At 43.2% G+C, this 25363-nt stretch overlaps 1 protein-coding gene across 1 annotated transcript; it reads right to left on the reverse strand.

Moving 5' to 3' along the window:
• Positions 1-1773: 1773 nt before the first annotated feature.
• Positions 1774-25210, reverse strand: LOC139644889 (protein FAM13C-like). The gene is made up of 21 exons (XM_071520421.1): positions 25032-25210; positions 24282-24483; positions 23837-24046; positions 22388-22568; positions 19862-20057; positions 18982-19103; positions 13552-13770; positions 12965-13088; positions 12324-12415; positions 10985-11042; positions 10184-10267; positions 8390-8609; positions 7084-7339; positions 6504-6645; positions 5909-5990; positions 5340-5575; positions 4524-4607; positions 4210-4314; positions 2886-3097; positions 2405-2506; positions 1774-1911 (listed from the first exon to the last, which is right to left on the reverse strand). Exons 1-21 carry the CDS (start codon positions 25059-25061, stop codon positions 1785-1787), a joined length of 3084 nt encoding a protein of 1027 aa, XP_071376522.1. The 5' UTR covers positions 25062-25210; the 3' UTR covers positions 1774-1784.
• Positions 25211-25363: the final 153 nt, after the last annotated feature.

Raw genomic sequence — 25363 nt, forward strand, 5'->3', positions numbered from 1 at the left:
CACACACACAGGATAAAGTACACATGTACCGATGAAGCAGACAAACACACACGCATGAAGAAGCAGATTTAGTAGGCTCCCAGACATGCACACAGACAAATCTCTAACACACCTCTGTATTCTTAAGAGACCATCATTCCCAAAGAAAACTGTGGAGAAAAAAAAGAAGTAGTTACACAAACACACACACTCTCTCTCACTCACACCATTCTCTCCTCATCTGCAAAGGATTACCCTAAATGTTAAAAATATCCATACAACCATCCCTAAAGTAATTTCACATACAGGACCATCAACAGAGAAATCTAAAACTGGGACCCCAACAACCTCCACCCATCCACTCTGCAAGTCACCACTGGCTTACTGACTGAACCCTTTAACTGTACTAACCAAACATGGACTCCTGTCCCCCCCGTTGCATGTGTTCACCGCTTCTCTTCAATTTCCTATTCTGTTGTTTTTTTTATAACTTGTCCCATATTTTATCAATGACCTTTGACCTGTTTTGATTGATATGCTGTTGGTGGACAAGCGTTTGTGTTCCTGTTACCTGTTCATTTTACTGTCTTTCTGGAATTGTTCCGTTGTCGTTCCGGAGAGCAGACCAATTCAAGTTTCTTTTTACCTCCTACTAATGGCAAGGACTGGTACTACAATTTCCTAGGGCTGCAGCATCAACAGTCATCTTTCTTTATACCAAAGGTTTTAAAAAACAGACATAAAACCGCTGTGGAGTCATAACACTACTAATGCAACAGCCTCTAAAATGTGTGCTCACTAACTACTTGATGACCACGTTTGAACTGCTCGGTAACCTTTAAAAAAGCATGATGCAGTTCTGTGCAGCATGAGTTTGAAAACTGTCAGTACCTCTACCATAGCTACCTTTCTGCAACAGTCTCTTTTAATTTATTCTAGTTGATGGAAAGAAAGAAAGTAGAACCATAAACTGTGTTTAGCAGAGTAAATGTGAAAAAATATTTATTTTTATTGATATATATATATAAAAATATATAAACCAGAAGTGCACAATGTCTAAAGCTCTGATCATTGTCAACAATGGCATTTAGGGGGAATTAACATTGTACAAGCAAAATCGGGGGGATAAACACAAATTTGACAGCAGAAATAACTTGCACTACTATGCCAACGTTCACAACGTTTTTTCCAAGGTAAACATGTAACTTAAATTGTCACAATTGAGATCAACTATGAATTTCCTATTGCATATCATAGCACAATGTAGGAATAAAAACCCTGACATGCACAGTCTACAGGATTGTCTGATTGATTGCATTTAAGACGACGTCCTTCTTGCCAAGATAGCACTTTTTTTTAAATGCAGTGTTTCCACATTAACTATGGACCATGTTGTCCAAAAGCAGTATTTTGGCAAGGGAAAAAAAAGCAGAAACAAATAAAGTGCCATAATATACATAATCTTAGAAATTGCTAACATGTAACTAACATCAACTCGGTTATTAGAGATATCTTTGTTATAGCTCTTTACCCCTTGACATGAACTAGTGCTACATATCGTACACTTGCTACATCAGGTTTATGACAAGCTGTTATAATGCATCATGAATGATAAGGGATGTGTTTTAGGGACTATGAAAATCTGCAGTTGTCCAGTAATTCCATCGGCGTTTTCCTCATTTAAAGTGCATCGACATAATGAGCGTGGCATGAAACACGACCAGAACCACCGGCTTCTCAACCTGATCTTTCAGAAATGATTAAGTCCTATTGGGTTAGGAGGTAAAAGTCCCACTGTGAGTAACTCAACCGGTCTTGGTTGAGTCCTGTTGTTTACTGAGCAGGGCTTCCAGTAGACGGAGCTTGGCTTTGAGGTTCTTATACTGGCAGTACTCCTCCGCCATCGGTCCACGGTCCTCCTTCTGACAAGTCCTTTTAAAAAGAAACGGAGGAAAGAAGATGCAAACAAAAGGCAAAACTTTTTTAGCGTTTCCAGACAAACTGCAGCAGCTTCCATAACTGGTTGATAGTCCCTGTGTTGCCTTACTCAGATAGCTTTGTACAGTGAGTATTGTAATCAAAAACTTATTGTATTTACTTTGGAGAACTAACATGTACAGTACAAAAAGATGTGTACAGTTCAGAGCAGTTGTCTCTATCTCTTTGTCTCTCTCTTTCCTGACTACTTCTCTCTCTTTGTGCTGTATTAACGTTAACTGAGTGTGCATTACGCTGTCGTACCATTACGATGGGATTCTTTCTTTTTTTGTCGATGTTTTTTCTTTGTTTTTCACAAGGCATTGTTGAAAACCAAATGTTCCAAGTTTATTAAAAGATGAAATAAAATGCAAAAACCAAATATGTTTGGATGTGCTGTATGTGTGTGTGTGTGAGTGTGTGGCATGTGTAAGTATGTAATCTTTACCTGCCAGTCTGAGTGTAGAAGTGCTCCTCAAACTCTCGGAGTGCTTGATGGAGCCTTCGCTTCTCTAGTCGTGTCATCCTGAGGTGATCCAGTAATTCTGGTCTGTAGGATCGGCCCAAACCGAGCAAGAAAGTGTGCAGAAATTTCTTAGATTTGTAATATGTCTTTTAATGTTAAGCTATGGTTACAAAGAGGTTAAAATGCCAGATCATGGCTTCATCAGCTGAAAAACAAAACAAAAAACGGGTGCGGGGGATCTTAATACGCAGACTGGTATAACAAAAAATATTTGGGACATGTGATGGTCCCAAATATCAGGTCGTTTTTTTTTTTAAATGAAGACACAATCATGGATACAAAGCTAAAAAAAAAAAACAGCAATTTTTTTTCTCCCCAATGTGAATTCAGTCTTTAATACTCAAAGTCAGTGGCTGAATGAGACTCATAGTGTAGTACTGTTGCTGCTGCATACACACTGTACCTGGAAGCTTCATGTAGTGTTGCCATGGTGACGACCTGGGGCTGGAGACCTTTGACCTCCTCCAGTGGGGACACCAGGGGCGAGTCAGACATTTCTTGGAGAGGGAGACACAGCGACTCATCTGAGGACAAACACCTGGGAGGCTTGACTGTGTGTGGCTGCTGCCTGGGGCTGCGCTGTTTGGGACACTCCTCATCAGAACCCTCCTCTTCCTCCTACACACACACACACACACACACACACACAGAAAGCTGACTGATCTGTCATAGTAAACATCTGACAAAAATGATGAAGTGAACTACTTCAGAGCAGAAGGCTCTATATCATTTATATTTATCTGGAGGAGTAGCAGCTGAAAGCTGTGCAAAACTTTTCACAACCTAGAGGCAATATTCTATTAAAAACAATTATTAACTTTTAATTGCGTTGGAGCTTGTGGCTATCTTTATGAAACTAGAAACTGTAGAAAGTAATGAAAAAGGAAGCTCCCTCTCTGGCCCTTGAGGCATGATTGTTATGAAGATCTATATAAATAAACCTGGGTTGATCTGTTGACTTTCTACTGGCCTCTTTGAAACTTGGGAAGTGTGATGTCTGGATGTTGACATGTTGTATTTTTAGAGTAAACAGTGGAGCAGGTTGAAGCCCACAACTGCAGGAAAAGCCAGCCCATATTGTCTTATAAGGTCATAAAGTGTCTGACGCTGCTAACCAAGAACATCTTCATGCAGACACACTGTGTTACATGCACTGACATTCATGCATCTTTCTAATGGCACAGTTGTTTACAGAAAACACCATAAGGGGAGACATTAGAAGAAAAATGAATTAACTATTGCAACCATAACTTCTTGTAGAAAACAATTTATTGACTTAATATTTCTACACAGAAGATTGGCCCTAGTCCCATTGGGGTGGGTGGAGTTTTCAGGTCGTTCTACATCCAGTCAGTAGGGGGCAATAGATTTCCACACTGGCTTCAAAAGCCAAGGACAGTGTTGCCCCCTTGTGTGAAACGCAGCTGGCTCACCGGTTCACAGCTGGCTGGTGGCAAATACACATTGTACTGTTGTCCACTAAACAGTTCCTTCGGAGCAAATAAATATTAAGTTCCTTTCTAGGAGAGTATTTATCATTCCTCTGCTTGGATTTTGTCAGGCTTGTGACCTTTCAGTCGCAGCCTCACTTCTCTATTACACTAACTCCAGACAAGACATTTCTGGGTAACAACTAGCAGGTACAGATAATAACCTGAAAAACAGACTCTTGGTGAAAATTCAGCATTAGAGTGTTGCTGCCTTGAAAGCCTTGTGTGTTTACTCACAATGGTGGTGATGACTGCGGCGGCAGCAGAGGCAAGCAGTAGCTGTTTGAGCAGACGGTAACGATCGTAGAGAGGCTTCATCAGAGTTCGTTCCTGTCTGGTACACTGAAGACACGCACGCACACACACACACACACACACGCACACACACGCACACACACACACACAGAACACTTTGTTAATCCTATGAGCATGCTGATTCAACAGACTAGAAACTAAACAGATAAAAAAAAGGACGACAAAACAAAACCACTCAAGTGGAGCCAAAGTAAGAAATCACAAACAGGCAGATAAATCATGCAGGCTGGTCTTACCGGTCGTCCATGCAGACTCTCAAAGTAGAGCAAACACTTCTGCAGGCTGGTCTTCTCCATAGCCATCTGGGTCTGGGACATCTCCTGGACACATAAGCATGCTGGACGTCATTAACAGGAAATTAGTCTGGCCTTCAAATTCATACTTTATGATACTGTCAACTGCTCTGTATTTCTGTGTTTACTAGGATCTGCTCTACTTCATTTATCCAAGGAAAGTTGACTGAGCATGTTTTTCAGCGACACCCTGCTTCACACATCACACATTTACTGGAAGTTGCCCAGTACAACCACAACCCTCTACAGTTGCCCACTGAGAGTGTTGCTCATTTGCTTTCTGGACCCAGATTCTCTGTTCCAGTCCAGGAAATCAAACTGGCAACCCACCAATCAAAAGCCCACTTCTCTAACCTCTTGAGAAGTCACCCGCCACTCAGCTTTGTTTACTACTTGCCTTTAACTGTACTATGCTCTTCTCACATGATAGGCATATTGTATACATTATAAACATATTACATACAGTGAAAGTAGGAATTGGTTTTCTTTGTATACACCCCTAATGTAGCAGGAGGCTGTTGAAGACAATGAGCCAGTGACCTTTGGGTCAGTGAAAAGTCTCTCTAACTACCAGGTTGCCCTGTTGCCAACATGCCATGGTTTATATTACAGATATTGCCGTCACAGAAGTCTCAAATCCTGTAGTACTAATGCATGCTGGATGGAGAGTAGGCGGACTTTAATGGTTACTGTTGTAGTGTAAACGGCACTAATGGAGGATGAATGCAGGACTTAGGCAGGCACTTCAACAATATCCACCTTGATGTTGTCAGGCAGGCCCAGCTCTCGCCGTCTGTCCCGCAGTCTGCTGGTTAGAGTGTGGACAGTTTCCTCCAGGTTGGGCTTAGCGTTGCTGCTGTTGTTAAGATGCTGCAGGTCCGTCCCAGTCAGTGGAGCCCCCTGCTGGTCTCTGCTGGTCCTGCAGGGTTCGGCTGGGGGGTTGCAGCCTTTGTGCTCTCTTAGCCCCCTCTCTGCAGACTGGCTCAGCTTCAGCTCTGGAAGAGAAAGTTCAAAGAATAATAACTGATTTTTCATGTGATTTTAATATAGTGTGAGATTAATCCAAGAACCAGGTGAATCTCAAATGTGTACTTTGGTTCTCTGGTAATACACAAAATACGTTTTTCATATTTAAAATTGCAAAATTGTTCTCATTGACCATAAAACAAAGCTGTTGTTGTAGTTTATTCGACAATGAATTATGAAACGTTGCTACTGTTGCAATCATGAATTCAATATCAAAAAGCAAAGCTAAAATTCAAAGTGTTGATTTGTGCCTGGGTGTGTCTGTTTGTGTGTGTGTGTGTGTGTGTGTGTGTGTGTCTGACCTTTAAGCTGCTTGCGGCTCTTGCTGAGCTCCTTCATCAGTCTGGCCATCTCAGGATGGGCTGTTTTATCGTTGTGGGCCGGCTATCAACAACAACAACAAACAGCTCACATCAGTGACAGAACAGGTCTGTGAAACTGTTCATTCTAATACTTTCTACCGTATCTGTCATTAATCCAATAGGCACACTGTTATACTGTACACACAAACTGAACACATTCAAAATAATTGGACAAATGGGATGCTACACAAAATTAAATGGGAAATGCAACTGCACGTAGCATCAGTATGGACCAAACCAATACTCCTCTGTGCTGTAATTGGCCAAACTACCAATGGACTGTGGATGCACTGTGTAACCAAGTGTAATGTCCCTAAAGGCCCAGGAGATGGAGTGTTTTGCTCCAGGATAATGTCTCTGGCCAGCATCACCAACATCAGTTTAAAACTTAACTTTAGAACATTACTGACTCTCACACCCAGACAAACATGCACATGCACACCATATTAGGTTAAAAATCAAACATATTTTGTCACACCAGTGTAAATGCAGCCACTGCAGACCAACCAGACATTGGTGTGAGTTTCTCCCTCACCTTGTAGTGCCTCTCATGCTCAAAGCGCTCCTCAAAGCGCCTGATCCTCTTCCTCAGGGTGTGGATGTGTCTGTTGAGCATGGAGATTGATACAGACTCTCTGGCTCCCTCCTCTGGCTCTGAATTCACACTGCAGCGAGCCCTGGTGTGTGTGTGTGTGTGTGTGTGTGTGTGTGTGTTGGGGGGGGGGAGAGAGAGAGAGAGAAAAAAGTTCATGTCTATCCACTTGCACTCTTGACATGGTTTATATGGATCCATGAAATGATAAGGACACATATGCGTAACATGCTTGTAACTATTGTAACAGTGTAACTTGTAACTATTGTAACATCTAACATGGTAGTCATTGTAGAAATCCCCCACCCTCCATCTGTCCTGCATTAGCACTGTAATATTTTCCAAACATCTCTTTTGAGTCACCAGCAGCGCAGCAGACACATCAAATTTGAGACTATCACCATGGCTACATCTGTAGGCAACTATTCATGAATAAATTTAGTGAAGAAACTTTGGAGTACTGCATGTTTGGGGAACCACACACACACACAAACACAGACTACCCCCCCTTCTGTTGCCTTACATCCTGATGTGCTGTGAGCATGGTGGGGAGGGGGCGGCATCGGGGTCTAAGTGGTAGCGCAGGCTGTGGCTGAGGCTGGGGCAGCGGGGCGACGGAACGGGGCAGTCGCTCGTCGCAATATGATGCAGGAGGGGGCTGGTGTCGGGTCCTGGGGTGAAGGTGAGGCCCGGTGTGGAGCCTGACGGGCTGGGCGGGGTCTCATCTCCAAAACCTTCCTCAGAAAGAGTGGGGCTGGTCTGCTGGACAGGACTGGACTCTAATGGAAGGAAGCGGGGGAGGGGAGACGACACAATTTACTCTGTAATGGATAATAGTCTAAATAATACTTTTTTTTGTTTTAGTCTCTCATACTCAAAAGGTAGGATTTATTATATTTAGTCAGAGGCAGAGGAAAGATGGGACAGACGGAGAGTGGGAGAGAGAGAGGAAAAGAGGGGGGGAGAGGGGGAGAGGCAGGAACAAAACAAGGAGTAAGGGAGGGAGAAAAAGAGGGATGGGTGAAGAGAAGGAGAATGAAAAAGAACTCTTTGAAACTGATTAACATAATTCAAGCCACTCTTACTAAAAATCTTTCCTGCAAGGAACTGATTTTTTTTCTGTCAGTGACAGATACAGTAAACAATGGCTTCACTTTTTACCAATAATCTCTGTGGTAGAATAATATGGGTTTCTAGCAGTATTCTTCAGCTGGGAAAGAGGGGAAGCAGGACTAATATATAGTTAAAAGATATGTTAGTATCTAGTTGTCAAAACTAGTTGTTCTGATTTACCATGTCACAGGCAGTAACTGAGTGCAGAGCTCTGTACAGTGATGCTACAGTAGCTTAGAGCATTGTTACTCAACTTGCCAAGAAAAGACACACCCCAGTCTGGGAAATGATGAAGCTCATAGTGCGGTCAAGATTAATTGAGAGCCAGCGAGTGTTATTTAACAACGGCATGCGCCAAATGGATTAGAGCATCTAGGGAAACATTATGAAGGAAGAGCGAATGACGAATTAGGTATTATGAATAAAGCACAGCTCTGTGAGTAAAGCATGTCACTTAAACTGCCATGGGTTTGATTACCACTGGGACCACCCATGCTGAAAATAGTCAGTACTGTGACATGCTTTGGATAAAAGCATCACCAAAATGAAGTTATGCTACAAGTAGAATCATTTAATTATTGGAAATGGATCAGGTGAATAAAGATTGCGACTTTCTGGTTTGACATCATTACCTGCCCAACAGTGTAGAGGCAAAAGTTAAACATTAGCATTTCAGAAAGACACCATGGGTCACCACTTCACTGTCATTTCCTTACCAGGCTGCGATGAGTTGACCGTCTGCTGACCATAAGCTGGTGGTGATGGTGGAGAGTGGAGGAGTGGGGTGTGGGGCAGATGCAGGCTAAGCTCCCCAGCAGAAAGGAGCTGTTGATGGGCAGGCGGGTGTTGTTGGGCCTGGGGGTCTACTGGCGGTGGTGGTGGTGATGGTGGGGGTCCCAGTTCAGCCTCCAGGGCTTGTAGCTTGAGGGAGGGGCTCTGGAAACAGAAGCAGAACATGGCTTCAGGGATGCAGATCGGAAGGGGATGGGAGAAGTCAGAAAGTGGTGTCGCGGTTTGGGGAGAAGGCTGTGGACTCTTCAGCGTATCACAAGCTTTTCAGGAGTCTCGACCGGTCCAGTGACAGTCCCAACAGCTGTAAAAGCATCTGAATCTCCTATGAAAGAATATTCAGGGGCTGGAGCCTGATGGTCCTTAGGTTCGGCGGAGGGTTGTAGGATGAGGTGAGTTGTGGTTGCCTGGTCCTCTTCAGGAAGGTAAGAGTCAAAAGGCAGAATGCGGCTCTGTAACCAGGCTGCCGTTGCCTTTGCTGGAACAGAGGGGATGGAGAGGCTGGGAGGGTGGTGAAGCACTCTGAGAGGAACCCAGTTCTCAGAGAAGACAGGCAAATCTTTGATCTTGCAAGGCTCCCAATCTGTTACAAAAGCAGTTACAAAACGGCTTTGTGAGCAGAGGGGAAGGGGGTTATGTGAGGTGGAGCAGTCCATATACCGGTAATGCAAAAATGGACTTGGCTCGGCTCAACTCTTCCCTGTCAACCAGTCAGTGAGTCAGATTCCTAGCATGTCAGCATCCGGCGTGGGATCCCTGATGTGCAGCACCCTGTGATTCCACGAGCGTTATCGCTGTCAGCCGTTGTACCCATTCTTAGAGCCCCTGATCCGTATGTGTGTGTGTGTGTGTGTGTGTGTCTGCGTGCGTAGCTCGCCCCCCCCAAAGAGAATCCTTAAATCCACATGGTTTTCCCTCTCAGCGGCATTCCCGGCACTTCAGCCGCCGAACTGCCTCCACATGGATTATTCATCACTCGCGGAAGAAGGGAGACGGCGGGAATACCGCTCACGTCGGTGTGTGTGTGTGGGTGTGTGGGTGTATGCGTGGGAGGAGGGAGCTATATGACGAGGCGTTTCCACGGCAACGTTGTCAGACCGCGCTGAGGAGTCTATTTGGTGCAGCCGCGGGGAGTCATGAAGCTGTTTTCCCTCTGCACACGTTTCTTGTGTGTGTGTGTGTGTGTGTATGTATAAGTGGGTGTATATGCAGTGAATATTAATGCTGTTATGCAAAGCGAAAAATAAATGATTGGTAGTTTAGCTGCGTAAGTAGGATTTGGGGCTGAGTGCGGAGGTTGGGAAAAGAGGAGGAGTTTGGTTTTGGCCAATCTTGGGTTCATTCAAGTATTTTGACATCATTCTTGACATCATCTTCATCATCATCATCATCAGCAGCAGCAGCATCTGAGGCTTGGGCTCCTCCTTGCTCGCCCTCCTCAGCCGTTCATTCATAAAAAAAGACTGCTTTGTGCGTCACACAGAGGGGGTGGAAGGAGGGAAAGGGTGGGGGGGTGGGGGGAGGCTTATATTACTGAAACAAAACACCCACAGGCAAGCTCACACCGAGCACACACACACAGGTGTGCACATACACACACACACGAACACACATGCGTGCACACAGACACACACATTGTAGGTATCAGTGCTGCTGTTGTCATAGATACCCTCATCCTAAAAAAGGTGTTAATTAGTATATCTAAAAGAACAGGGACTTACGTCAAAGCCGTTGCTCCTGCCTCTGTAATCTTTGTGTCTGTCAGGAGAATCTCTACCTCCTCCTCCTCCTCCTCCTTTTCTCCCCTAAAGGAACAGACAGCACACACACTGGTGAAGTCTCACTCCCCATACCCACTTACACGCACCGGCATGGGCACGCACACATGTGTAGGTGACATCCACACATACAGAAAGAGAAATAAAGAAATGACTTGTCTTTATCTTCCTCTCTCACCAGATCCATTTATTTTTTCATCTAATTCCTTCACCAATACAATTTGTTACAAAGTTGACCCATATCTAAAATTAAATCATTGCCCCCAGATTGGGAAGCAATTACCCTCATAATTTTCATCATCAGGGCTTGTATGATACTCATAGCTAAAAATGGCAATCTGAGTTTCTTTTTGCCAGCTACTGCTAAATAGAATACAGATAACTTTTTTCAGAGTTAACCAGCGTGATAACCCGTGTATATGTCAGTCCTGGTGTCTTAATTAATGAGCATCTGTTTCATTAGCAAAATAAATGCATTAATACCAATTTTAAACTTTACATCTTTTGCTCTGAACTTTACTCTGAGCTTTACCTTGGCTTTCTCAGTGTTGGTTTTATAGTGATCCTAATTGGGTGCATTAGTGCATTACATTTTACTAGCCTGCAAGCCCAAGGCTATTAACTTTCAGACTAGGCTAGCACAACATGATCCTCACTGACCAGATTTAAATGGGGGCTTATGGAAATGATTTGGAGATGTCAGCCAAAGGCTACCGAGGCGAGGCGTCAGACAAGTCTGGTTACCTTCCACTCAGACACTGTAGTTTTGTCTCCGTTCTCATTCTGCATACAGCACAGCAGGCTGAAAAACAAAATTCTGTCAATTTAATAAAGAGAAAATGCACAAATAGGCAAATACTATAAAAAAAACTGCAGCATTGGCTGCAAATTCTGGTAACAACAACATTGTTTTCCCCCCTGTTAACATCACTATCCATGTGCCTCTAATACATATTGTGGTGTGTCTGTATCCATAATCAATACTGTATAAAACCTGGTCAAAGGCAGTACTGTGCTGCTCTGTGTAGCTTTGCTGCCAGACAGTCATCCAACACTGCCATTAAGGTTATTCATGTCTGAAATCAATGAGGCATAAAGGGAATGTCCTGTCCTGTGGCTCTGTGGAAGTGGTACAAACACAGAGGCGGTGTGCCACCATGCTAGGTCGACCCGCTGCAGCTAGCTAGCACGCTCCACGTTAGCCCCCGTGGCCAGTCAGTGTTATTTGGACTGGAATCATATCAACACCATGACTGTAGGCAGCACACTGCTCTGCTAACCTACTTCTCTGACTGACTGCAGCGCTGAGAGATGAGCTGAACTGAGCAGAACCAAGCAGCAGTGGGTTGGGAGAGAGGAAAAACAACTGTAGCAGCCAAAGGACTCTGATGTTCTCCAAATGCTCCAAAACATCACAGGCATTACAGGGAGGTCCCCATTTCTCATTGGTGCAGAGATTTGAGATTGTATTTTAATGTCAGACAGATTTCGAATAGCTGATATCAGGAAACTCTGAAATTAGCCATTTTACTTCAGTTGGACTTTATGTTATTTAAATGGAATCTGACAAATACATATATGGACTTTGGATGGATGGATCAAGGACTTTCCAATGGCTTTCAAGGTCTTGTTTGGTGAAATGCAAGGACTCAAAATTGCCATGTTTTGTGGTAAGACATAACATCAACATAACGTCAAAATTAGACATCATAGAGGCCTCATTTTGTATCCTTTTTTAAGTCAAGAAATCATGGTCAAATCATTCACTTTTAAAGTGAAAACTGCGGCTACATCATCAAATATCCATCATAAGGATTTATCTCAGGTGTTCATGTTGGGATGGAGAGAGGTATTAAAAAAAATCAAGTACTTTCAAGGCCATGCATTAATTTTCAAGCACTTTCAATGGCCTATTTTATTTTTCTCAAATCCACAAACTTTCAAGGATCTTCAAGGCCCATGGGAACCCTATAAAAATAACAGAAATAAAAACAGAGGAGAGAAAGACAATAATAAAATGTCTTCTTCTTTAGTATTCAACCAAAAGCTTTCCTTTAGTCTAGTTTCGTTTATTTCCTCTCACCTCTCTGTGTGCTGAGTTTGGGTTTGGCTCTGTGACTCTTCCACTGTGCAGCTGTCAGAGATACATGAGACCTGTTCTGGATCTGTGGAACCCTGAAAAACAATTCAGTATACATACAATATAACTCTGATGACTGAAGATTCGCCATTGTAAACATTAAATCATACCAACACGTTGTCTTAGCTAATGCACGTACCAGTACACACTCTCACAGAATGAATAATATCCTGTATGTATTGCATAAGACATACAGGAGAACAACTCCCTGCTGTCTGCATATTATTCATTAAAACTAGCAGTGTTTCTATGTATCTAGAAATAAATGTGAAAGACTGTGGGAACATTTATCACTGAATAATATTCACAGCTAAAGACACAGCGACTGCTCACACCTCGGCTCAGCTGGAGACACATCAGTTTGATGGACTGAAGAAAGGAGGAATACAGAGAGAGAGGGAGCGAGAGAGAGAGAGAGAGAGAGAGAGAGAGAGAGAGAGAGAGAGAGAGAGACAGCCAGCCAGCCAGCCAGCTAGAGAGAGAAAGTGAAAGAAAGAAAGAAAGAAAGAAAGAAAGACAATATAAACACAAGAGAGAGACAGACAGAGAGGGAGGATAGGAGAGTTAGAAAAAAAAATGCACACCATTGAGCAGTCATCTTCAATGGATGTGGGAGACACCCTCCTATCCTCTACCTCCTCTATGTGTTCCTCCTCCTCCTCCTTTGACACTGAGGTGAACGGTAGCGTCTTGTAGCGAGGCCAAGTCCTGTGCACAAAGAAACACTCCTTAGACTGCTAAGGAATCAAAAGATTTCAAATAAATTATGATTGAAATTCAATGTACATTCAACTTTTGCAGATGGGAGAGGGCAACTGTTTCACATTTTGTATTGTATGTGTATTCATAGTATTCATAGTATCTTGGTGGGAAAATAACAGGTGACTGTAATAAATTAACAGGTGATTATAATCAAACGACAGCCACAGCCAATGAGCTGTGTACATGGTAAAGCACCATATTGGTAGGGAAAGGTGGCATGAGCAATACTGTGTCTGTCATGTAGTTTCCCCTCTGAGAGAGAAAGTGGGAGAGGAGGAGACAGAGAAACAGAGATAGAGAAGAGAGATGTTGGAGACATGACCTTACCCAATCGTTTGAGGCGAATATACGGCCTGGCAGCATCTGCGAGTGAAGGAGAGATCGAGAAAAAAAGAGAAGAGACGCTCACCCTCCTATGGTACGCTCCATCTCCGGTAGCTCCCCCTGGATGTTTTGAGATGGTCCGTCCTGGCGCTGATGTCGCGCTGGTCCTCGGTCAGTGGGGCAGGGGAGCACACGGTCTGTCTCTGTACTTTCACCTCCCTCCTCCAGCTGGTCTAGAATCAGCTGCTGGGTGCTGGTGCTGACGTCAGAGCTGCTCTCACAACCCCGCTCCAGCGTGTCAGGACTATAGAGAGACATGGAGAGAGAGACAAAAAAAAGAGAACATGAGAGAGAGAGAGAGAGAGAGAGAGAGAGAGAGAGAGAGAGAGAGAGAGAGAGAGAGAGAGAGAGAGAGAGAGAGAGAGAAAAGATAGAGACAGTGAAAGGGAGAGATGAAAACATGGATCTTCTGTATTCCAAGGGATACTGAGATTAGACTGACTTGTGAAAAGTAGAGAATAAATTACGACCACATCATAAGAAAATTAAAGGAATGATGTGGAAAAGATACTTCTATCAAAGATTAGAATCAAATGAGAAAGGTCCATGTTTTGCTTGCAGGGATACAATGCACACAGTATCTAGAACGACACCTTGTATGGGAATCTTTCAGTGACCAGTTTAAGTGTGTCACCCTGCATTTCACAAAAACATGAATTTTTGATACTGTCCAATAATCAGTCACTGAGAAAAACAAACAACCAGACGGACTGGGTTCTGTCTTCTGCAGCAGATTGTTCAGAAAACAAACATCCAGCAGGTCATGAATCAGCGCTGCTTCATCTCATGTAGCCCTAATGACCCGCTCCCAGCAAAAACAAACACAACTGATTTGCCACGACAGAGACCAAAAACAACCCATCGGTCATGCATTCGCTTAAAGCGGTGTATGACTCCAGAGCTGTAACCTTCACTCGATGGGTCAGCACAGCAGCAGCAACAAGACACTAACAATAGCTGTTTAGGCTAATAGTCACCGAATGAGCCATGCAGAGCTGTGAGCATGAATTACTTTTCTGCTTCAAGTTGACTTTCCTCAGAGATGCTTCATCTCAAGTTGGTGCGGTCAAAAGTGGCAAAAAATAACCAAAACAAAATCTTGGGTGAGCAACCAGAAAAGTATAATGTAGTATAATAATACATCACTGTAAACGCCTATGTTACATTTCAAACTTATCAGTCACACGCAATCATCAAAATATAAGATTTATAAAACATTAGCCACTGGTTCCTAAATCATGGATCTATTTGCTGTTGGATCCCAACATGCTAAGAGTTGCATTATGCTTTATTGACACCTGGTCCGAAGCAACAAAATTCTCATTTGGGTCTTAGGCTCAAAAAGTTTAAGACCCCCCTGCATTAGCTCACTCACTTGTGGAGGATCGTAGTTCCATGGTTGCTGTCGTGGATGCTGAAGCAGAGTAGACATGAAAACATCCTTTGCTAAAACTCCTGAACTCACAGCAGTCTAGCATTCGGATCACATTTGATGGCGAGCAGCTTGCTGCCTTGGAAGGACGGAGAGAGGCGAAGGCATAAAGAAGAGGGAGCACAGCGGGTGATACTTGATGGTCAACGTGAGTGACACCCCGAGGCAGAGAGCACACCCACCCCCTGCCACTCTCAATTACACACACACACACACACACACACACACACACACACACACACACACACGCCTGCATGCACACACACACACACACACACGCATCTACACATGCACAATGCACACACACGCACCAACACACATCTCGACATGCACACACACGCAAAACTCATCCCTGAGCACATACAGCAGTTCAGGGTCAGCCAATGGCAGTTCTGCCACTGCGATGCAGGTGGAAGTAGGTCAGAGAGGCTGAGACAAGAAAACACACACACACACACACACAGATGCATAAACACATGCATGCATGCGCACACACACACACACACATACATGCAGATGCAGACTCATTGCTGAGAGGTTCAATATTAATTAGAAATACCCTTAGCCACATGGGGAGGATCATCCTACACCAACCAACAAACTCCATCATATGACTCATTCACAATTAAACTAACAATGATTTGACCTACATATTCAGACTTCATCTACAAACACATGATTGTAGGAATACATGAGGAGTTTCACTCTAAAATTAGATGGGATATTCACCAAACTGCCAAAATTGATTACTGGTATGAAAGTGACACTCATTATGAAATATCATTGACACGATTAGCCGACTGAAGACTCAGCATACTGGTTTTAAGATAGGATCTGCATTTTTGAAATATTAACTATTAACTTTTTAAATATTAACGCACTGAATATCAGGTAACAGACAGAAAACAGATACATCATGTTTTGGAATCAAACCCTTCATCTGGAGGCATAATTAGACTAGAAACAAGATGGACTTTGATGTTAGCAGGAAGCCTAGAGGTCCAGACATAACCAGACAGAACAGCATGCAAATGCCAGACATGGTTGAAATGGAAAAAACAACAGATCCAAGTGTGCAGAAGAGATGAACCAGAAGTGGGTCCCTTGTTGTTTTTATACCGCATACATTGCAATAAGTCTAAGTCAGGGGGTTCTCAAACATTTTCAGCAAAGGAGCAGAAAGAGAAATCTAGTTTCTTGTCCTGGGTCCCATGGCTCATTAAAATATGTTGCTGCTGTTGTCATGTGGGGAGTCAATAAATATAGGCTAACAACATATTTTTGGATCCCATCATTTAGTTAAGTTAGGAACCAGGGCTTATGCTAATGCCTCCTGATAAGCAAGGCGGAAAAGCAGAATACCTCTTGTAAAATATCAGGCAATTAGATTAGGCCTAGAAATACAGCTAGCTGCACATGAAATGATGTAGCATTTTATGCCTGCATAAGAACTTCATATTTTGCACTGATTAACAACTTTTTATTGTACTGTATCGAGATATTGACTGATGTTGGTCCATGTGGTGTATGCTGTGGATGAGTGGTTATGTGTTTTATTGTGATTTCATGGTATACATTTTAATGTTTTTATTTAGTTTCAACGTGTTTTTATTGTTAACAATGTCTGCAAACAAAATTTCCCTTTTGGGAGTATGAAATTTTGAAAAAACAAGAAAAGGGAAATTAAAAAGGCATAATGATGGACAGAGGCAGAAACAAATAGGTGGCAGGTGCACTGACAGACAGACACAGATTGATGACAGACAGACAGGGAGGAGAGAGACTGATGGACAGAGACAGACAAACGGCAGACAGGCAGGTAGACTGAGTGTTGTGCATGTCGGGTGTGTGCTATGCAGAGACCTGGACGCCCACCAACCATGTCCCTTGCCAGCTGGGAAAGACCCCTCACACACTAATCAAACCAGGCCGATACAAACAAACACATTACATATTCCATGCCACCTGTTTGACCCATAGACTACATCTAGTGATGACTTCTCCCCAACGTAACACGTGCCTGTGGTCAGATTACTATCTGGCCAGTCGGAGATCTGGCTCCCATGCAGCTGACTCTGGATATTCCCAAGCCCTTAATATCTAATTTCGCCCTTAGTCCACATGCTCTTGTACCACCTAAGGTTTTTATTGGGAACACCTCATTGGTTTTCTAGTTACATCATTAATCTAAATGCAACTGTTGACAGAGGATCTTTTTCATCACACAGTAAGCAAAACCAAAACAAAGCATGTCTGCTTAAAATGGAGTGAAAAGAGTTGAAGAGAAAGTTGGTCCAGATTAAAATGGCGTAGGGAAGGGGTATGAACCGGTTAGGTATCTTTATGTGCTTGTCTTTAGTTTACCAATAAGATACCTTATGGCTGTGCTGGCATATAAGAGTAAATAGTCAACCTCAATTTTATTCTAGGGCTACAGTGGGAGTCCACTGAATCATAATGTGTTTTACCTTGTAATTTAGGCTAAAGTGCTGTCAGCAACAAAGACAAAGAAAAATGAAGATAAAGGAAAAGTGGTTTCATCTCCCTCTTTCTCTGTAAATCTTCAAACAGAACCCCCACACACAGACACACACAAAGATACACTCAACCACACACATACGCCGGTGACAGCTACAGTATTAATCAGCAAGTGCACGTGAATGCAGAGTCACATGCTGTCTAGAGGGATAAAAATAGCGGATATATAAATGAACTTCAATGTCTGCATCCCAAGCTCTTGGCAACCCACATTCGCAATTTAAAAATAGCATTTTTTTTGCACTAGCTGGTGGGCGAGAGCCTCCAAGTTTTGAGTGGGAAAAGTTCCTCACAAGCAGATGGCCGTTAATATGCAGATTGTGTCTGGGGGACCAATTTGCCATTGTTCCACTTTCCTGCTCCAGCAGCGACAGTGTGAGGCTATTTTTAATCGACATTACATCGGAGGGAGAGTCAGCCATAGAAACAACAGCACTTTGTACTGTAGACTACAGACAGTCGGTGTCACGGGTTCTCAAGAGAGTTGTTGCTCAGTAGCCAAACATGTGTTGCTATCTGCCTTTAAAGTGAGAAAGGCAGACAGCAGAAAGAAAGTCGTTCCGCTGCTCGCTCTGCTGCTCCTTCCTTTAACAAGTAAATTCACTAAACCTGTTTGAACCATTAGCTTCTAAGATGTTTGAAGGACAATAACACTGTGCCGTAATCCAGAATCTGAATCAGAGGAAGAAACTCTCAACACTTCTTCCTCAGATGTTAATAATGACAAACATTATCCAACATCTGAGCATTTTTTTTTCTTCAGCTAGGCAGTGAAACCCTGTTCTGTTAGTATTAATGAGCTTTTTCATCAAATGGATTTTTTGAGATGTTTAAGGCTAAACTTCAGATAAACTTCAGATAAAGTGACACATCAATGCAATTTTTTTACCAAATATCCAAACAACAGCTTGAAGAGTTGACATCTATAGTGGCAACCTCGACAGAGGACCCATGTCATAAACGGCAGTAATGTCCTTTGATTACCTTTTCCTTCCCCCTGAAAGCGTCTCTAATGGCGTGTTCATAACAGTAATCAAAAGCTGTGGGTTCCAGAGAAGAAGTGGGACACAGGGACTGCCTGTCTGAGAATGATAAAAGAAGGAACGCAGTGTGTCACCTTTGTGAGTATGCTTCCAGAACAGAGGGTTGAAGCCTCCAGGGGCTGGCCTTAATTCCCAAGTGAACGACGTCTCACCTTCCTGCATGACCGCTCTCTCATACGAGGGGCAGGAAAGGATGAGGACACCCTGCGCCGTTTCTTATGACTGATATATGCCAGTCAAACTGGTAACAGAGGAAATGATATATAGATTGTAATATGGGGGAGAAAGTCAGGAGCTGTGTTCCAATTACCCTCCAGCCCCCCAGGACAAGACGTCATACACATCTAATCGTTATGACTCAGTAAAAGGCACAACGTCACAAGTCGTCCTCTCTTTGAGGATGACTATGATAAAGTTACTGAATCTGAGCTGAGGACTGTACCTGCTGAGGTGAGAGTTCATCCATGTTTGGTTAAAAGCACTGGTGGCTGAGACAGAGGCAGCGCTCTCTACCTCCAACCTCTCCACACTACTGCGCTCTGAGTGGCAGCTGCTGGGTGGGACCTAGTGAGGACAAGAAGGATGCACACATACACACACACACCATCACTGCAGAGTCCTTCAAGAGTTTTGTGGCATTTTATCTAACCTTTGTGAGTGAAACTGCTTGAAAACTGCAAGGCAATTGTTGGGGCGTTGTTATATGAGTTTAAGGATTGGCAAAAATTGTGGGGCAGTAGACAAAGTTATGCTATCTATTAATAAGTGCTTTGGTTACACTGCTTATCACAATAAAATTGATGTGTGATTTTGTAAAAGGTTTTGGGGTTAAAAGTACGGCCAACTGTTAAAATTGCATGCTCTGGCAATATTTGTGGGGAATTATTAATTTTGCAAACAATCTTGCAATCACAAAATTGAAAAATCTTACAGTGACAGACTAAACAGTACTTCTGCTATTGACAATTACCTGTCCTATCAAATGTCAGTGTAACTAGTTGACCCAACATAACCCTATTGTTTGTTCAGTGCTATTTGAGGTAACCTCCCTATAGGGGTAATTAACACACATCTACTGCTGGGAAACTATGTACTTGTTAAATATACTCATATGATTATCATAATATGTAGCCTAAATTTCTATAGCATAGTTTTTCATTGATACTCAGCCAAACAGAACAGAGTGACTACACTATGTTAATGTTGTTTTCTAGCAATTTGGTGTGTCTGTCAGTGGTCACTGGGCTTAACAAGCGAATCCTATAGTAGCAAACAGATTTAGAAGTTTCATCAAAAAGGTAAAGAAGAAACATATGGTTCACCTCAAAGTCTGAAAGAGCAGAGAGAGTCGGAGGAGGGGGTGATGAGGAGGGGGTGGAGGGCACTGTGTCCTGGGGTGGCAGGGGGAGAAGAACCTTATGGGGACGAATGAAGAGGACGGACTGATGCCTGAGGAGGTGGAGCAACATGGCATTACACACATTCTGCTCCTCCAGCATCCTGGGTCCTGCTGGAACACTGCCGAGTGGAGAGACAGGAGGCACAACAACGCAGTGTTACATGTTATTAACATTAAACAAATTCTTCTTGAAGTGCAACAGCATATAGAATTGACAGACAAATACAGCTGTGATACAAACAGGTCCTCTCTGAAATAGTTTGTTTAACAGTGATGCTGTGAAAGGGTTCCATCTAGTGGAATCTAACATATATGGCAGTGTATGGAGATAAACAAATCAGGCTGCATTCGGTGAATCAAAACTGAATGCTCAGAAAAATCAATTTCTCAAAGAGAAAACCTCAGACTGGCACCTGATTGACAATACAGACTGATCCATTGCAAAACGATCAGATCCCAGCTTCTCCCATCATCCTCACAATTTTCTGTTGACTTTAGAAAAGGATTTGACATCATCTTGAAATATACTAAGGCATGTTATAGGTTAATAATGTCTGTATCTAGTGCCAAAACAAAACATAATACTTCTGACTGCCTCCAAGTTCTTTCCATCCACTTGGCACAAAGATATGAGGTATGAGTAACTTCTGGTCCAATCTTCCCAATGTGAAGGTAAAGGCCAATGTGATGGAAGTGCCACATATTCACGTGTTCACCTGGAAGCAGTTGTTTGTTTTCAATATGTTTTGTTGTTGTTGTTGTCGCCATCTGTTCAGGGTTTTTTTTAGGTGTTATCTGATCGGGTGAGATGTATATAGTGCAGGGCATGGTAAAGGTTTACAGTAGTTTACCCAGGGAACAGAATGCAAAACATTTGGGTATTAATAGGAGTTTGATGGCAGGCAGGTCAATCAGAATGACAGGACAGGATCAGCCTGTCACAGGGATTACATAACAGACACATGAGGGGTCATCAGGCTCCTTAGAAAGAGGCTTGGGTGACAAATAGTTACGGGGGCGCTTAGTCAAAGACGTCCCACACGCTGAATGGCAAGGGCAAGTACAGGGACGAGGGGGTGGTGTTAACCGCAGATGCATGATGAGTGGCTGTTAAAGTATGTAATGGGAGGGAGGGGGTCCATGGCTGGGAAATGACCATGTGACCGCTGTCAGCCTTTGAAGCTCGCTCACATTTTCTATCTATCTATCTGCACTGCAAAAATGTCTTATCAAGTCATTTAATCTTGTATTGAGTCTTAAAAATTCTATTTTTCTTAAAAGAAGTGAACAATTCTGCCAATGTGTTTAGATAATTTCAATTTCACTCTCATTCTTTCTCCATATCCCTATCTCCCTCAGTTCATTCATACTATCATACCATTCCTCTCTTCCTCTCTATTGTTTTTCTTTCATAGCAATGTGTGTGGAACCAGAAACAGACAGGACAGTGCAGGACATCCTCTATCTCAGTGTAGCTACCACATATCCCACCCGCCCAAATCCACCCCCAAACTTTTCCATTCCTCTGCTGCCAACTCCACACAACCCCAACCAATGTTCCCTCCCTCGCTTTAATCATCTGCCATTTTCCCCTAAAATGCAGAACTTTATAGCGTGACTAACAACAGATTCCACTGGCATGTCATTAACTCCCGGAGAAAACATGCGTGAGATAGATGGGACTGTGAGAGGGGGAGAGGGGGAGAGGGGAGAGAAGATGGCAGGGTGTTGACTGGTGCTAAATAAGTCTTTTCCACAGCAGCACAAAGAACACGAGTGTAATGTGTGTGTGTGTGTGTGTGTGTGTGTGTGTGTGTGTGTGTGTGTGTGTGTGTGTGTGCGTATGTGTGAGTCTTTCTCCCTAGGGGTTGTGTTTGTTTACAATGACGGCTGAGTTCTGTAAACAGGAGGGAGAAGCAGGCGGCAAAATCCCGATATGTTCTGTTATGTCTGCCTGTCTGTCTTTTTGCCTGTCTGTCTCTTGCCATGTTCTGCATTATCAACCCCACTCCACACCCATTTCCTAGAGGACACAAAACCCACTCCACCCCCTCTCAGTGGTGCAACCGTGGAAAAGTGGAGCCGAACACACTCACACAAATTATGGTTTTTCCACATCTGGCTCTGAAAAAATTTGAAGAGAGATTTCTTTTCAATGTAAAAAGGCATCGTCTCACTCAGAACCCAAGATTTGACCATGCATTTCCAGAAGTAGTGAAGAGAAGTTAGATCTGCAGCCTCATTTGTTCGACTGTAGGTTAGATTCTTCCTGTTTATGCTACTGGAGAAATCTCTCTGCAGCAAGATCTCTCTTCAAAACTAGTCTGTTAAAGACAGATATAATGCAAGGTCATCTTACATCTATGCTGTCTGCTCAAGAGCGAAGCTAAAGTGTCCCAACACTGGTGTGAGAGAAGGCTTGGCTGTAGGATAAACAACAGCAACTTACTGGAATATACAGGGCCCAAAGATGGTTGCCAGGTTTTCCACTGGCATGTGATTTGATTGGCTGTGAGTGGCCACTCTGGACAGGAAGTGGATGAGGTAAGACAAGATACTGAGGTTGTCATCGGGGAGGTGGCAAAGATCCTCTCTCAGAGACTGGTTCATCTCTGCCTCATCTGCATATCCTATAAAGAAACAAAATATTCAAAATGTAACTTTTTCAATCACTAGTCTTTTCTATGAGTATATAACTGGTCTCATATTTCTAAAAGTTGGAATGTCAACATACTGATAACAGCACTTGTAGGATTTAATCATAGTGTTGAAGAAAAAGTCAGAGGTTCGTCTTACTTGAGTATATATTTATTAAAAGGAGTCTCATGAGAGGAAGAGATGCACACAGCATGATGCCGCATACACTTCTTCAAAGGAGAATAGATTTGAACCGGTCTTTATGTATCTTCCAAGGACGCACAGAATGTGCTGACATGGGAACAGGTCACAGAAAGAGAGTTACAGCAACATGTGTTATGTCTTAGTTTAGAGAATCGACAGATAGTCCGGGACATCCAGGAGCCACTTGTGACAAGAGACCTCTGGCTTATTAAGTTATGGCACAATGGTTACAGTGAGGTGACCATTCATCATGAAACAGTACATTCCCAGAGGGGACCCCAGTTCAGCTGTTAATACATTAATACATGTATGTTAAATTTTCTTCCACACATAGAATTACATTTATAAATATAAGAACAGCCTAATATGAGACCACCTGACCACCCCGTCATAGACACACTTAAAGGATGTATTTATGCCGACATCATCAAATATGCAATGCAAAGTGTCAGACAACAATATATTTGCAGTAACACATCACAATCACATCCTAAGGAAAAAGTGACCTGGGTTCGACCTTGGCCATGTGGTGTAAGATAGCACTTGTGACAAGAGGTGACAGAATCCTGTGGCTTGCTACGTGACCCTTTTTCCCCATTTCAAAATTTACTCTCTTGTGTAATAATTCAGAGGATGGGGGGACTTTGTCGAGTCAGGAATAATGGCAGGCAGGTGGTTGGCTATAATATATCCCTCTTCTCTCAAACCACTATCGTTGAGTGTTTTGTCACTTAGAGGAGAACTTCCCCTGCACAGAAGGTGACTGGGGTTCATTCACACTCATCAGGAACATACAGGAAACTTTGAATTTCTCCTTGGTCATTTCCACCTCTACTTCCTCTTTGTCTGGACAAAGTTTTTTTCCCCGTGAAAAATAAAGTGCTAACTCACTTTTAGCCTACAGTCTATTTTACCATAAACTTTAATCAGACTTTAATCAGACTACGATCGCACTTCCACCCCCCTTGAAACTTGATTTTCTCCTAGTTAAAGTCTAAACTGTAGCATGAAAACTAGCTGCATGGTCTAGGTGTGACCAACTATAATCCCTTTGTACCTGTGAAGCTCAGGACCAGCTCTTTGCGCTGGGGCTCGGGAACTAGGGGGGTCGGCAGCTCCCGGAGGAAGAGCTTGAGGAGTGAGGCCACAGTGGGGACGTCTCCCTCATGCTGCAGGTCCACCCTCTCTCCACTGTCCCACCGCAGCCTCAGCTGCCTGGTCCGGACCACTGAGCCGGACAGACGGAACAGACCCCTCTGGTGCACTCCTGCGGTAAGAAGACAAGCAGATGTAATTAAGTCTGTACAGACTTGATAAATGATGTTGTATTTTGTGCACACTGAGAGAGCGAGAGAAAGGGAGGACAGAAAGAGAGAATGAAAGACAGAGATAGAGGATGAAAATGAAAGAATAGCACAAGAGTGAAAGAGGGAACTGTAGCAAGGATGTGCCTAAGAATAGAAGGTGAGCAGAGTGTGGTTTGACTTTGACACCTCTATTACCATTCCTATCTAGGAACTCCACCATGTGTCTCAACACATGGGGCACTCCACAGACCAGCTGCCCATCTTCCCTCAGCTTCTCCAGGGCAACACCAAACACAGACCTGGCCTCTGTGTCAGACTCTGGAACCAGGCCTGGAGCAGTGGGCTCTGGGCTGACCTTAGCGTTGAGCCTCCGGATTCTCACAGAAGACGAGTCACTCTGCATGGAAAGAAGACATTTTGTGGCTGGCTCAACATACAGACATCAGAATCTTCCATTAGCCTGTTTCTAAAACATTAGATTGTTTTAGAAAAGTAGTGGGGGCCTGTCATCCCTGTCGACCCTTCTTTCTTTCTTTCTTTCTTTCTTGTTTGTCAACATGGCCCTTGACCACCAATGATCCATGCTATGACGTTGAGGAGGTCTTAAATATCTGCTTAGCAATTACACAAGACGTTATGAGAGCATTTACACAAGAAAACGACTTACTCAGGAACAAATGTACATTAGTGAAGTTAACAAATTTTGGCTTACGTTATCTATAGGCCTAAGACAATACACGTCGCTACGTTGTATGTTACCACGTAACGTTATCTGTCTTTTCGTGAGGCGTTCAACGATGAAAAACCTGGGTGAGTGATGCTCTGCTCCTCATCACTAACATTAACAGTTAAAATGCCCTAAACAAAGTGTGGTCGATTGACCTGTGATCTGAAAAACAGCGGAGCAACATCACGAACTTAAATGCTACAAGTAGCTAAACTTACACAGAACGATATTGAGGCGCTTGCTCCCATTTTTTCCAGCTCAGCGGAGCGGAGAGCTCTCCATTTTTCAACTTTAAACGTCCTTTTTACTCTTCAATAAGCTCTCCCTCTCTGAAGCTATCGGAACGTCTGAAACATGAAAGCCAATTATTGCCATTGCCCGTACAACTTGGGTCTAAGTTAAATCGACTGAAAATACTGCTCAAATGAAGCTATGTTAGCTTACTTCCCAGTATATGTTAGCTTTGTAAGCTCCCTGGAAGATTGTTTATGTTTCTAGTCATGTGACAGATGTGTAACCATGGTGACCTCGAGTAGGGTTGCCAAGCGAG

The sequence above is a fragment of the Centroberyx affinis genome, unplaced genomic scaffold (genome assembly GCF_046629955.1).
Source record: "Centroberyx affinis isolate AG114_WGS23_722 - 3 ecotype Tasmania unplaced genomic scaffold, CSIRO-AGI_Caff_v1 ptg000801l_1, whole genome shotgun sequence".
NCBI classification, from domain to species: domain Eukaryota; kingdom Metazoa; phylum Chordata; class Actinopteri; order Beryciformes; family Berycidae; genus Centroberyx; species Centroberyx affinis.

Bases quoted from the DNA above. Each gene is read 5' to 3' on its own strand.
- LOC139644889 (XM_071520421.1), bottom strand. From the start codon at position 25,061: ATGGGAGCAAGCGCCTCAATATCGTTCTGT. The intron at 4,315-4,523 runs GTAAGACCAGCC...GCGTGTCTTCAG, and splicing joins AGAGTCTGCATGGACGACCG to TGTACCAGACAGGAACGAAC. The intron at 1,912-2,404 runs GTAAAGATTACA...TCTTTTTAAAAG, and splicing joins TTCTACACTCAGACTGGCAG to GACTTGTCAGAAGGAGGACC.